The sequence below is a fragment of the Colossoma macropomum genome, unplaced genomic scaffold (assembly GCF_904425465.1).
Source record: "Colossoma macropomum unplaced genomic scaffold, Colossoma_macropomum, whole genome shotgun sequence".
NCBI classification, from domain to species: domain Eukaryota; kingdom Metazoa; phylum Chordata; class Actinopteri; order Characiformes; family Serrasalmidae; genus Colossoma; species Colossoma macropomum.
In genome coordinates, this window is record NW_023494795.1 from 11,619,812 (window position 1) to 11,635,509 (window position 15,698).

General features: G+C 38.0%; 1 protein-coding gene across 1 annotated transcript; it reads right to left on the reverse strand.

The window, feature by feature from the left end:
• Positions 1-1,559: 1,559 nt before the first annotated feature.
• sgcb (sarcoglycan, beta (dystrophin-associated glycoprotein)) lies at positions 1,560-13,202 on the reverse strand. The gene is made up of 6 exons (XM_036581468.1): positions 13,111-13,202; positions 9,794-10,003; positions 9,440-9,625; positions 8,361-8,552; positions 6,245-6,376; positions 1,560-5,598 (listed from the first exon to the last, which is right to left on the reverse strand). The coding sequence occupies exons 1-6, from the start codon at positions 13,123-13,125 to the stop codon at positions 5,389-5,391; spliced, it is 945 nt and encodes a 314-aa protein (XP_036437361.1). The 5' UTR covers positions 13,126-13,202; the 3' UTR covers positions 1,560-5,388.
• Between the last annotated feature and the right edge of the window lie 2,496 nt (positions 13,203-15,698).

The window sequence follows — 15,698 nt, forward strand, 5'->3', positions numbered from 1 at the left end:
ACCTTTTTAGAATCAAAGCCTAAAGTAAACAGAAAATAAATCAAACAACATACATCCATTTTATTATTAAGTGAAAACATAGTAATAATAAAATTACGATCTGCCCTCAGATGTTTGAATTTTGGAAACGATGAACATCAATAAACAAATAAATACCCAGGCAGTGAACAGATTCTGTTTAAACATGTAGAGAAAGAACCGTTTTTACGTTTAGGTTTTGTTGATATTCAGTAATGAAAGAAAAAGACCAACTGCAGCTCTGAGCACTTTCTCACTAACTGCACTTCACCTACTAATTAACACTGCACACTGTTCTCTCATCTATTATGCATAGTATAGTAGGTATCATATGCATAGTAGAACAGTATATATTACAGTATAGTATGCTTTTGCACCTTGTTCACTTTATATAGAATTAGACAGAATGTGAAGCTGCTACACTACCTGACTGATGGCATTTGCTACTGCCTATTGCTATATGGCCACTGTTTACTGACTGCATGTCACTTTTGTACTGCAATATTCCAGCCATGGTGCTCCACCCTGAACTATTCTACTACCCCCAACCCCAGAAGATGCACATACTTATGCCACAGGCTTGTCCACATGCACCTCAGGCTGTACTGCACCTTGCATATTTGTTCCTTTGTAAATATGCTGTCTATCTCTAATTTATGTTATCTTATTCTATTTTAATTGGTATTTCATTCGATTTAGGTACACACTGAATCTCACTGCACTTGTACAATGACAATAAAGGTATTCATATTTGTAAAAAGTTTCAATTAATTAGCTCAAACAGAGGCATCACACTCGGCTGGTCTCGAGAACAATTTCTGAGTCAAAATGATATCAAGCCTGAGACAAAACCGAGACCTTGTACTACAACGTAGGTATGAATGTATTTTTCACAGTACTTAATATATTCTGATAGCAGGAGTGTAATATATTATTATTAATAAATTAATATACACTCATATTATTATGAAAGGCATATTATTATATAGTTGATGTATGATTTATGGCCCTCAATATACAGTACTGTATAAAAGACAATGACCACCCTTCTTTTATTTAATTTCTAGTCAAAATGGTCTTTAAATACAAGTTATTCTACAAGTTATTCATTTTTCAGTGTCAGGAAACCAACAGTACATTTTTTAACAGACAATTACACAGAGCCCTCAACAACTGAATATGTGCTTAGGCAGCTGTTTGTGTAAATGTTGGTGTCTCTTTGAAGGGGAACATGATGTCTGAGTCCTTTGGGAACAGTTTTTGTTGGAGGGGACACAGCACTGGTTAAACCAGCTGTAACTGGTTGGTTTTAAGACTGGCAGGATGCAGGAGTTAAAGTGGCAGTAAGGTGCACAAAAGAAATACTGATAGACTTGATATTACATTCAGTGTTTGAGGCTTTGTGTAATTTTGGTGGCCTTTGCCTTCTGCACAGTACCGTATTATTAAATGATTAACCATAAATGCCAAATCCTCCTCACCTTTGGTGTAGTTTTACAAAAAACAATAACAACAAAAAACAAAAGCTACACATGCCATTTAAAATTAATCCAACATTTATTTTTTTGTAGTTATTTATTTATTTGTATCCAATGCAAACACTGCCATGAAAAATGTAACTGTTTTTACCACTTAAAAATGGAGCTGCACAACTGCCTGTCTGTGCACACACAACACCAAACCAATAGAACAAACCTCTCCATTTCAGATGAAGATAAAAACGACTTAAACATGATGCAGAGTTAACAGCCGTTAGTAAAAATGCAGTACGGTCATCTGAACACTTTGGAGTTTAACAAAACAAACAGAAAAATACATCAAATAAATACCACACATGAACACTGAGACCCAAACACATGAATAAGCCTTATATTGCACAAAATATCAAGCAAATTAAACACAGATGCTTTCTACGGTCATCTTATCAAAAGGTATTATTCAAATCACAACACGCGTCCGCATCAGCTGAAAAAATAACTTCATTAAGCTGAAGTGCATTCATGCCCGTTTTTGCAGCACAAGCGTAAAATACTTTTATTCGTATGGCACTCTGAAAAACTTACATTTAACTGGGCACTTTTAATGCAAGACACTTCAGATGAAACTGTAACATATCAGCTTTTATATGTATCTGTATATATGTATTATAGACTTAAAATCTGGTGCAAAACAATAGCAGGTGTAGGACGGAGATGCTCAACCATGCTTACTCCAATTCAGTGTTTACGGTTGAGAGTAAAAACTGTAAAAAATCTGAAAAACAAGTATGTGGCACAGGCAAGAAGGGAAGTCATGACAACACACAGGTTTGCGAAGAACACTGTCAAAACAGTAACACAGCATTATATGAAGTGTTAAATATCTCTATAGTGGTAACGAGATGTTTTAAAATACTGTAACCCAATCCAGAATACTATCATAATTGCTTCCACACTTTCATTCTTGCATACTGTAGAAGACTTAAGTGATATTGCAAATACCCCATCCTTCCTAACACCAGACAAAGTCTGCCTGCACATCTCAGCACAGTTAAGCACTCAACACTGCGAAAAGGCTCCTTGGGAAATGAGCTGAAATTTGTTCTGAGTCTGCAAAACCGATGCACTGAATTTACTTGATCAAATCATTTCCACACTGACAAAATATCACATCAACACATTTAGTCTTTCCATTTGCTTACTTTTGGTAATAACTGTGTTTATGTAATGTATCTCATTCTTGTGTAAATGATGAACAAATGCAGATCAAGTAACATTAATGCATCACTTCTTTCAGCTGCCAACAAGTCTTGAATTTCAGAAGATATAATTTTGCCTGGATTCATGTAGCCACTGCAATGGAATCAGCCCTCTTTCTTGAAGGATGTCTGTTTTTTCTAGTCAATCACAGCCATAAAGGACATGTTCAAAATTGATTTTAAATTCATGCTCTTTAACCCTTGTGTGGTGTTCAGGTCTGTGGGACCCATTTTCAATGTTTACCGAAAGTAAAATGATGTAATTTATTATTATTTCAACCCCAGATTTCTTGGTCTTTGCTCATTTTCTGTGAAGAACATATAAAATAACACATTTTCAGTGTCTTCACTCTGTTCAGCCCCCACACATTTATATTACACATGTGGTGTTGGGTGAAACCGCGGGGAGTAAAAGTGTGGAGGTGCTGTGTCCTTCACTCTGTTCTCCTCCTACACGGCCTGCTGTTAGTGTGTGTGTGTGTGTGTGTGTGTGTGTTTGTGTGTGTGTCTGTGAGGGGGGACAACATGGACACGCTGCTGACTGGCTACAGCTGCTAAAGGAGAACCCTACGCTGGTCACTTTTGATATTTTAAACATCTGATATTTTACATAAATGGTTCTGACTGTATTGATTTAAAAAGAAATAATGTGGTGGGTCCGCCAGACCACTGAGTAACAAACACATCAAAGCCACACAAGGGTTAATTTCCATTTTATAGCTGAGAAACTTTGCAAGCTAGCAAACTATACATCTAAGATAAACTTTTTGTTTGATGGTTGCACAAACAGGACAATCTTCAGAAAGGTATCTGATTGGCTTGGATGGGAAACCAATCAGATTCCATTCTATTCAGGTGCAAATTTACTCAAGGCATCTGTTACCAGGACTAGCTGCCTAAATACACCTGTGTGAATACACAAAAAACAGTGGAACATATCCTATGAAGCAGTGGTTCCCAACCCAGCCCACAGGGGCTCCCAGATTGGTCCACATTCTTCCATCATCCCTATGTGCTGCAATTTGGGTTGGAGCAAAAATGTGGACTGCATGGGTGGTCCTAAGGACCAGGCTGGGAACCACTGCTATGAAGGGATGTAAGACCCGATGCAGTACAGGCTCTAGCTCCACAAAAAGATGAAAGTTTCACTGAGGAAGACGCGAGTGGAGTGAATCTCAGTGATGGCGTTCATCATGAATGTGCTGAAATTGCTGGACAAAGTAAATCCTGTTACAGTTCACTTTTCTTATTTGCCTGAACAAGAAGAACGACAGGCTTGAGTTTAGCAGGAGGGCTGATTCCTGTTTGATGAAGCAGAAAGTCCTGAAGGTGCTATATTAGAGAAACTTTGTTGTTTTCATGTTACAATGTCAGTCACTCCACAAAGGCTTGGTAAACACTGCTATAATACTGCCCAGGCTGCTTATAAATACATCCAACAGAAATCTTCATAAATCCTTCATTAAAAACAAAACAAAACAAAACAAAAACAAAAGTGATGCGAAAGGGCAGGAAGCTCAAAGTCTGTAAAAGATTGCAGAGGTGACAAAGTCAATCTGACATTAAAAATGACCTTTTTACCTTGTTAGTTTATGTCACTGTTGATATTAAGCATGAGTCATCACACTCGTAAAACAAAATTCTTGTTTTTTGCAATCTTCTATCTAAATATATGACATTTGCCCACCTCTAAAACATCTAAAGACCTTCCCTGATACCGCATTCCACAAAAAAATGCATTATTTATTCCTACTGAAGTTGGCTTTAGTGATAAAAGTCAGAGAGTTCTTTGGCCAAAACATTATAATAAAAGAGGGAGTGCTTATGCATGATAAGGTTTATGGTTATGAGTGAACATTATATGAATGTGTGAGAGTGTATGTGCCAGTTTCAGACTGTGTGTGAGATGAACACACATCATAAGGTGATGAGGTCTGTTAGTAGGTATGGTTTTATATAATCATGTCAGTGGATGGAGCTGTATTTAAGCATGGCTGTGAATCTTGTGAAATACACAGCCATCTCCTGCAGGGCTGTCACGATTACTCAACTAACCTCCATTATCAAAAATGATTCATTAAAATTTCTATTTCTAGATCTACAGCTTTCATAGTTATTTTAGAACTTCTACTTCGTTCCATTCATCATTCTGGACACATCTAGGGTGTCATAATTTCTATTTACAGCATCATACTATTTATTTCAATTCTGAGAAGTTGCACAGGACTAGCATATTAGAACAATCTCATACATTTATCTGCAACTAAACTGGTATTATATTATTCCAAACTTTTAGAGAGCGATTCCAAACTTTTGAATAGCAGTGTATTTTTAAGGATGTTCTAGTTTGTCTTTTTCCAAACGCAATGTTTTGTAATTTGGAAAATCATGAATGGTTTGATACTGTTCACTTAATCCAATCATCCCATTTGGCCTTTAAAAAAAAACAGACTGTCCCATTATTTGTAAAAATAATCAGTAGATTACTCAATTATGGACATAGTTAGCGATAGATAGATACTGACAGCCCAAATCTCTGTAACTGATATTTACAGGGATTCTCTATAATACAGACAGGTGTGTGTGTATGTGTGTGTGTGTGTGTGAACATTTCCAGTGGCGTTCCCCTTCTCTCAGTGTGGTGCCGCTCCACAGGGGTTGTCTGATGTTTGGCAGCCCATGTTGTGGTATTTGACCTGAACTCTGAACAGAGTCCCGTCAGCACACATGCACAGCTTGTACCTCTCCAGACCCTCATCGAAGTACAGCTCGCTGCCCGAAGAGGTGTTTGGAATACGGGACGGACTGAACATCACTGAGCCGTTCAGGACAATGCTGTTCTCCTGCACAAAAAAGGGGAAACACAGAACGATTTAGAATCTCTGCGCTTCTTCGAAAGTATTGCTTTTATAATATATACTATTCGTATAAAGAAAAACACAAACTAATCTAATTTACTAGATACATACACATCGCTACCTACATTACTTATGCTATATCACTACTGTCCAAAAAAAAAATGTATTGCCATTTCTGTCCATTTTTAGCTTAACAAGAGCTGTGCTTGACATTGTGTGAACATGTCACAATGAATGGACCAACAGAAATACTCCAAAATTACTTGGAATAAAATCTCTTTACATTAACTTATGTTAAAAGTTAAGCATGTTTTTTCTTCTCCTGTATAGTTACTATTTTGGAGATGCATATTTTTCTTTGGATAGTAATGATATACTATAAGTAATTGTACAGTAAAACAATTCTTGTGTCTTATGATGGTGAGATTACTGGTAGACCTCACTGCATGTTATTAGTAAAGAAAAATAGTTTTTCCAAATTATACGTAAAGCAGTACACAATAGTATATAAACTGCAGTTATACTCAATAGCAGTCTTGGATTAAGTCCCACTGTCAGTGCTGAAAATCCCTGGAACTCAAGTAGTAATCAATGTCCTGGGAAGCTTCTAGGCAACAAGGACAATACTCACAGCTTTGAGCTCGATATCACCGCCCATCCTGAACTCGACGGTCTTGCCCATAATGAAGACACCCTCGTTGCCTCGGATGATTGCCTTGCCGTCACCTTTGATCATGAGGTCAGAGGATGCGTTGCTAGTGATCTGTAAAAGCACAAAATTTATGTATGTGTTAAAACTTCCTTTATGTCACTAAAGATGCTGAAAGCAATACCTTTGTCAGTCAAGTTAGCATTTATGTACAGTATTTATGGGAAGTTCTTAAAGCCTGATTTAAAATTTTGAATAAATAAACCCTTAACCAATAATCAAACAGATTTAGCATGTAATCAATAATCAGATAGTTAAGCATTGACTAAAAGGAAATATTAATTTCTCACTAAGATGTAACATAGGAAAGGCATTCCAGCTTTAGTGAGCTCTCTGAACTTACACGCAGGTGCCCGAGCGAACCTTGCGAACTATAATATCATGATATCATATAAGAATAACCTTGTAGGATGGGATGGACTGGTACGAACTGGATGAAACCAGCTTTTTAGCTTTTTAAAAAGAAATGTTGTATACATCTGGAAATAAGGGGAGCTAAATAATGAATGGGTTTTGTATCTAATGGAAACTAATGGAACATCAAGTTCGATAAGAACAATGAGGTGACATTATAGCACTCCATATAAGGGTATAAAAAGGCGTTGTCCCAACATTGTATTCGCCAGTTGGGTCTCTTGAAACCTTGTGCCACCTGATGCTCAAATAAAGAAGCCGCCTTTTGACCTCTTTCCGTGAACTCAGCGTCTGAAGTCTTTTTTCCTTTTTGATATTTTTTGAGGACTAAGAATTAAATTAGTGTTTAGTCAGCATTAAAGATTTTAATATTATGTCCGAGGCCTGGGTTTGAAGGCGATAGCCCTTGGTCCCGACAAGCCCCAAGGACCCTCCATGATTTCTTATTAATTAGGTCTACCCTAGTCTTAGAGGGCGTGTGTGTTCAGACCTATAGTTTCTTATCTGTCCTAGGGCATGACGGTTCAACTATAACAAACCCTGGTGCGTTAGTGCGGTTCATTAGGACGAGTAAGAATGCTACCAATCAAACCCTGGTGGGCATCACACCAGCGGACCCACTTCCAAACGAATTCTTGAGCAGGTTTTTTGAAGAAAAGACGCAGCATGGATGAAAGACGGCTATGTTGATCAAACACAGAACATACTATTGTCTCCACTGTCTGAAACAGACGAATCCCTGATGGATGTGTTTGAGCTCTGAATTGGTCATCACAGAACGGATCGCTTCAGTTTTAACTGTCAGTTGTAATTGTAATTGTCAAGTTATCTACCCTAAGATCTGATCGCCTTCTGGAAATTACATTTATTATAATTTATTCTCAACGCTAAGCCACTTTTCACTCATTTTAGAGTCCACAATTCCATTCATTCAATAACCAAATCAGTTTTATAACATGGACAACATTGATACATTATAAATTCTCTCTAATCACTTCTTATCTATATGATTTATGTTTACATATTTTGATTTGATGTTCAATATGTTAGTGTGAAGTAGAACTAAAATTCAACAATGTGTCATTTCCTGCTTTGGTCCAGACTGAGGGAATATAGACTACAGATATAAACAAACCTACAGAAAACATTAAACCCAGCCTACTGTCACCAACCCGTGACTGTGCATTATTTGGTGGTGGAAATTCTTAAATTCAGCATCGGTAGGTTGGTAGCTGTGGGGATGAACAATCCTGAATCTCAATAAATTCAGCTGGTTTCTGAGCAGTGTTTTCTCAGATTTCTATCTTGTAATGACTTGTAATGTCAAGCAATGACTTGAAATGTTCATCCTGATGCTGAAGTCTTTTCTGTAACGGCAAAATTTTGAAATAAGTGTAATTAAAACAAAACAAAAAAACCCTAAACATTATACTTCTAAGTTACAACACTTTACCACCTTATAAATGAGCATTTATATTATTTTCTTTAGCGTTATGAGTTTACATTAACATTATGTACCTGTTAATATTCTTGTACATTAGAAGAAGTATGCAACAGTGAAAAAGGCTGCAGGTGTGTTTATGTTTTACAGGTATGTTTATGCTGTGCAGATGCAGATGCTCACCCTTTCTGTGGAGGCTTTCTTCACGTTGAGAACCTTGACCTGTTTGGGCAGGTGGAACTCGTGGTTGTCGAAGTCTGTGCTGAAGAATGTAGTTTGAGTGCGTGGGTCTGTGAATGAAACGCCTAAATCACTGGTGATAGATGTCTTGTCTTTCTCAACGCTGAGCCTGGTGTTGCCTTGCTGGAACACTACCTACACACACACACACACACACACACACACAAATAATAAAATTCAACGTTACTGAGTCACTGAGTTGAGCTTCATGGAGTAAAAAAGCAACAATTATTTACTCTCATTAACACTGTTTTGAATGAATATATACTGTATGTCCAAAAGTGTCTAGACACTCCTAATTAGTGAATTCAGGTACTTTAAGGTGCACTTAATACTGACAGAGGTGCTCAACTGCGCACACAGAGATATGTATGCTGCCAATACAATGAGATGCTCTGAGGCAGCTGCACATGAGCCTATAGTCATCATGCCCAATGGAAAGTGTTGGCCCAGTGCCCCAGCACTGGGCTGTGGAGCAGTAGAACTGTGTTTACTGGAGTGATGAAGCACCATCCAATATCATTGGGATGAGTTAAAGGACCCATTTTGTACATTTTTCTTAAATTTAATTTTTTCCTTTGAGGTCCACTTATAATATAGGTGTGGTTTTATGTACCAAAAATGATTTTATTCATTCATGAATTATTCATTTTTACAGGACCATTTATAAACCTCTCTTTATTGCTAAGAATCAAACAGTTTTTTTGCTTTTTAAGACAGATGTAAGATAAATGAGCTCTGTTCTCTAGCTGTTCTTTATTGGGCCTCATTCAAAAATCACACAGGGCTGAAACACTCCTTATAACTTCAACATGAATAGGCGGGGCTAAACTGATGCAGGCTGAGTAAGTGGATAAGTAAATTGTTTAGTTCACAGGATACCACAGAAACAATGAATGAAACAATGAAACTTCGAGCGTGACTTATTTGGACGTCAGTAAATTAATTTGAGCATGTGTATAACTACATAAAATGTAAAAAAGTACCCAGGCCAAGACTAAACATATATCCTCCAGACTCACCGGGTTGTTGTTGCCAGTGATGACGAGGTCCTGGTCCTTCCTCCCTCCCACAGTGCTCTTGTGTAGCGGATGGACCACGCCCATATCAGCCTTCTGTTTGAAACGCAGCAGACCACTCTCATGGAACTCCATGCTGTCGCAGCCATTGGGACCTATTCGAATTACTGTCCAGATCACCAGAGTTATCTGATACAGAGAAAGAAAGAAGCAGTATGAGGGGAGACGTTAAGGTAAGTCTATGAAACATCCACATAAAAAATAACAGTGACACTCAGAGGCAACAACATGGCCTTTACCACACATGACTGAACACAAATCTCACTTTCACTGTTAATGCACTGCAGCTCCACTCACAATGAGATTAATGAGCGCGAGCAGGAAGAGCAGGACGATGAAGCACACGGCAAAGTTGCCCTTTCGACCCCTCAGCCCCGTCTTGTGCAGTCTCTCCTCCTCTATGGGGACATATCCAGCCTTGAAGTTACTGTTGTGTTCTTTATTCGCAGTCCTCCGCTCAATGGCCTTCTCCCGCATGGACCTCTTCACTGGCCCATTCGAGCTTTCCTACAGGTAGGACATATTAAATACGAAGGACACATCAACACACTTCTGATTTTCTGTCAATACCTAGAAAAATTTTGATATGACTAGATTTTGGTGTAGGTCCTAAGTATGTAGATGGATGTGTCAGTAATTATTATTATTATTATTATTACTATTAGCATTATGCAACATCATGAACCCAGTTCAGCAACTCTATAACCAATACTACTGAAGCACTGTGCCAGTATCACGTGCATCTCTATTAACCCATTCATGTCCAACAATTAATAAGAAAAACTGCCACTGAACTAATTCTGATTGGTCTACAGTGATAATATTTTGTATAGCTGTACTCTGAATAAACATCTAACAGCAGTACTTGTTGGAATTTGTTTTGATGACATATTTTTATACTTTCATTCACAATCAAATTAGGTTTTTCTATGGTTTTGTAAAATTAGTAGACCTATGTAACAACTTGCTATTTAGCTAAATGGTTTGATCGATTTGGAAATTTCCTTCAGATTTGTAATCGAGCAAGCTTATATAAACATACAGACCACTGTCCCTGCTTTCCAAGGTCTGGTACTTTATTTCAATGCCAAATAAAGCACTTTAGGCTACTCAAAGTCCTAATCCATTTGCATAATAATTTGCATGTCTCAACTTTCCAAGACATACGACAATGTCCTAACAAACTAAAGGGAAAATAAATAAATGGACAAACTTCGGCGATACTGAAAATATGGGACTTTTTTGCCCTACAATACCCTGCATGTACCTCTCTGCAACAAATAGCTTTAAGAGAATATGTTTTATGCCAAAACCTTCTCAAAACTATCCTAAAACAATGTCTGAGGCAACAAGCAGCGTGTTCATAATCATTTTATATCATAAACTTTCTGCGAGGGAGCTTTTAGAAGCATAAAACCCTTCATAAGTCTGGTTCCTCAGACCACTGTGAAGAACTCAGACTTGGTAAGTTTCTCTGGAAGGGAAGATTTCACATTAAACGACTCTGAACGACTTTGTTTACCATCTTAACCATTTAATAATGCAAAAACGTTGCAAAATTGAATGAATTCCCTTTCAAATGGTACTTAGGCAGAATGGTTTTGCTGTCAAACCCAATGTGAGCAAAGATATAAAGTAAACCAAAAGAAAATTGCTCTGTATTCACTTTTTTTGTACTGACTGACAGTCTGAAGGGATTTTTTACAAACAGCTATCAAGTCTGAATAGCTTAGGGTGGAGAACTACTAGAAAGGTTTGACAGACCTTTATTACATTACATCTCTAATAATAATTATCAGGCTTATGAGAACTTACAGTTAGAGTTAGATCTGCTACATACATAACGGTAAGGTGCTCTGACTAATCAGGGCGACCTGAAACCATGTAAGTAAGTTAAGAGCTCTAAGTAAACATGAGATAATTATAAGAGAGCCATTCAACCTGAAGAAGCGATTTCAAGTTAAAGCTAGTTAATTACTTTTATTATGATATTATTCTCTTTCATAAGGTGCACTTAAAAGCAAATGTCTTCGGAAACCAATGTATAAATATCATAAATACATGTAAAAAAGGTCAGTGTGCCTGTAAGTCATGAGGACCCTTTTGATGCTGAATGCCGGCCTTACACCAAACGACTTTTCAAGCGATTTCACTGTCGCAGACAAACATCCATGTCGGAATAAAATCACGAGAGTCTTGTTAGAGTCACTTCGCGCTCGATCGTTTGGTGTAAGGTGGTCAAGTTGGCGGTCTTAAGTCAGTCTTTTTCTCGTCTTAACGCTGCGACAAAATCAGCCGTGTTTAATATTATCGTAAGTTTAAAGTCTTGGCTCACGCAAATAGTGACGTGCCAGGGGCGCGCGTGAGGGCTTGTGGGTGAGTGCAGGTGCGCTGCGCGATAGATAGATAGATAGAGAGAGAGAGAGAGAGAGAGAGAGAGAGAGAGAGAGAGAGAGAGAGAGAGAGAGAATGCAGGCGTGACTGCCTGACATCTCTGTAAAAAACGGCAATTCAATACAATAATCATAAAAACTTAAACTGTAAACTGACTGTTTTGATATTTCAGCTTCAATCAATCAATCAATGATTGATTGATTGATTGAAGCTCAGCTTCACTGAGCCTGTAACAGGTAAGGAAATGTGCAGAGGACTTTAAGAATGGCATTACTGAAGAATCATCCATCTTTTTTCTATTTTTTTTCTGTTTTCTGTTACACTGGTTTTTTTATTCTGTTTGTTTGTTTCATATGGTTTAGTTTGCGATGTGTAAATCTTTATATCAAATTAAAAAAGCATTTTTCAGGTTAATTTAAAGATTCTGGGTGATGATCTGCCAGAGTACACAGCTCTATAGTGAACTAATCTGAGTACCAGATCTTTACACGCCCAGCCAGCTTATCTTCCCATCTGTATCACTATAGAGTGGAAGGAAAAGGGTTTATCTGCTTGTAAATTCCCACCAGGTGCATGATGGGGGTATAATCTCAAAAATGTAGTTGCAGTCTTGTAAATAGTGACACTGCAAGATTCCCAGTCTTTGGAAAATCATAGTCTCTGACTAAAAACGTGACACTGTCTTTAGATGTGAGAGGGTGTCAGACTCTTTCAGAAGTCTTTTCAAAGTCTTCTAGTGTATGGTTAGCTTTAAGGAGACACACAGGGGCGCTTTTTCTCTCTGTCAGTAATGTGTGACTCCAGCCTGTCTGTCTGTCTGTCTGTCTGTGAGTGGGTGAGTAGGGGTAATAGGGTAATATGGGTAACGGACTAAAAATAAACAACACGCTCCCGTTTTACAGTCGGAGACTAACGTTAAATAATAAATGACAGTATATCACTCGTCCCTTATGCTCAACAAAATGATCTACTGAAACACCAGCTGAAGCAAAACGACAACAGAGCCCGAAACTGAGTTTCTCATTAAGTCATTTTTTCCATAAACGCTTTGGACACGAACCGCGCATAAAACCACAAACCCAACAAAGACGACTCGTTCACTGAACATGACTATTCCGAGACAAACCCGGCAAACGGCAGATACATTTCTATCCATAACCAGCGCGTTTAAGGGAAGATAGTTTAACTAACGCAATGAGGGATCTGGGATAAAAACAGACCTGCTCGGACGCCATGTTGACCCTCCCTCCCTGCGCTGTGTTCAGAGAGCTGCGCTGAGCTGAGCGCTCACTGGACTGTACCACTCACACACTCTCTCACACAGATACGACACTGATAAATCACACACACTCACACACCGAGCACTGAGTTCAAAACTGTGCCAATATAAACCACCGTAACGACGGTACAGAGGATATTCCGAAAGAAAACTGATAAATACGCAGATATCCCGCCATACTCCAGATGGTTTGGTCTGAGCCGTAGGATGCCACCAGGAGTTGTGATGCGCTCTCCCAAAATAGGGGAGCCCAAATAAAGGAACAGTCATTCTTCCAGAGACAGAAACGGATATATAACATGTGCAAAACCTCGTATTTCCAAAATGGTAACTTTACAGGAGAAGAAAAACATACTTCACTTTTAATGTAAGTCAATGGAACCAGACATTTTTCCAAGTAATTTTGGGTGGTTTGTTTTGGTCCAGTAGGTATTTTCAAAAGCTGTCAAAAACTGAAAAACTAAAAATGGAGATTGGAGGTTTTGGTCCGACACCATAGGGGCTGCTGACAGAACAAAACCTCGTGTCTCATTTTTTGTTGTTTTCCAGTTTTTTGACATAATATAAAAGTACCTGTTGCCCTTTACACAGTGTGTGTATCTCTTGATGAATGGACAAAAAGAAATGCAAAACGTCTAGTTACATTGACTTTTTAATAAAAATAAAGTAAAGTTTTTGAGGTACAAGGTTTTGATCTGACAGCAGCGATAAAGTTAATGTTTTGGAATGGCCAAGTCAAAGTCCTGACCTTAATCATATATGTATATATATATATACATATATATATATATATATATGTGTGTGTGTGTGTGTGTGTATATATGTATATATAGGATCGATTTCTTGCTGTATGACCACGTTCTCTTGAGTTTGAGCTCTTGGACAAATGTCCTGACATCCTGACATTTTTCATTAGAATTTTCTGGTATAATTCAGAGTTCATTGTTCTATCAATGACGGTAAGCCGTCTTGGCCCAGATGCAGCAAAACAGGTCCAAACCATGATACTACCACCACCATGTTTCACAGATGGAATATAGGTTTTTATGCTGTAATGCAGTGTTTTCCTTTCTCCAAACGCAACGCTTCTTATTTAAACCAAAAAGATCTATTTTGGTCTCATTCATCTACAAAACATTGTTCCAAAAGCCTTCTGACTTGTCCCTGTGATCTTTAGCAAACTGCAGATGGGCAGCAATGTTCTTTTTAGAAAACAGCGTCTTTTTCCTTGCAACCATGCCATGCACACCATTGTTGTTCAGTGTTCTCCTGATGGTGGACTCATGAACATTAACAGTAGCCACTGTGAGAGTGGCCTTTAGCTGCTTAGAAGTTATCTTGGGTTCCTTTGTGACCTCGTGGACTACTACACGCCTTGCTCTTGGTGTGATCTTTGTTGGTCAACCACTCTTGGGGGCTCTGACAGTGGCCTTGAATTTCCTCCATTTGTACACAGTCTGTCTGACTGTGATTGGTGGAGTCCAAACTCTTTAGAAATGGCTTTGTAACCTTTTCCAGCCTGACGAGCATCAGCATATTTTCTTCTGAGTTCCTCAGAAATCTTCTTTGTTCGTGCCATGTTGTGTTGTGAAGATCAGACAGTAATAGATCCCAGTTCTTTAAATAAAACAGGGTGATCACTTACACCTTATTGCCATCCAATTGATTGAAAACATTCATCTCATTTGTTTAATTTGGTTTTGTTTGTCTACTATTAGAATTTGTATGAAAATCTGATGAAGTCAGATCAAATTCATGCAGAAATACAGAAAATTTTAAAGGGCTCATGAACTTTCAAGCACCACTGTATCTGTTAATTATCAGGTTAAGTTGGTGTGTTTGAGCAGGAAAACCTTCAAACTATGCTGCACATCATCCCTCCAGGACTGGAGTTATGTACCCCTGCCTTAGAGGCTGTTTTGTGTGAAAATCCCAGGATGGTTAATGTGAACTTTGCCTGAAGCTGCTGTCCTATCTGCATTATTCCGCCCCATGAGTTTCAGTGGTAGTTCAGTTTTTCTTCTAATAAATCAGACATAATGTCTCATCGTTGTGGTAGGTTTTATTTTGTAAATTATCACATTTCATTTCATTATGTAACTCTCGTTGCTCGATAGTACATGATTTGCTGTTTTTGCTTATCAAATCAACAAAAAATTGGCCTGACAGAGCGGCACTGACGTCATTAATGGGCTGGCAGTGCATGTCAGGCTGAGAGTGCATATCTGCAGCCAGACCCTTCTCATTGTTTTATGTACTACGCTGCTGTCACATGATTGGTTGATTAGATAATCAAATGAATGAGTAGGTGTTCCTAATTAAGTGCTCAGTGAGTGTACATATATGCACATACACACACAGACACATATATGTTTTAAATGAAAATAAGTACACATCCTCTACAGATAACACAGTTCTGCATAGTTTACTGCACAATTACTGTTTATTTTCTAAATTTTACATAAAATGTAATATCTAGGTATATCTAATAGCAGTTCTAAGTTTAGTTTTTTTTTATTCAACCCTAAA

Excerpts from the sequence above, each read along its gene's own strand:
- sgcb (XM_036581468.1), bottom strand. Across the intron at positions 9,626-9,793 it reads TCGCGCTCATTAATCTCATT|ATAACTCTGGTGATCTGGAC; the intron begins GTGAGTGGAGCT and ends TCTCTGTATCAG. Across the intron at positions 6,377-8,360 it reads AGAAAGCCTCCACAGAAAGG|ATCACTAGCAACGCATCCTC; the intron begins GTGAGCATCTGC and ends GTGCTTTTACAG.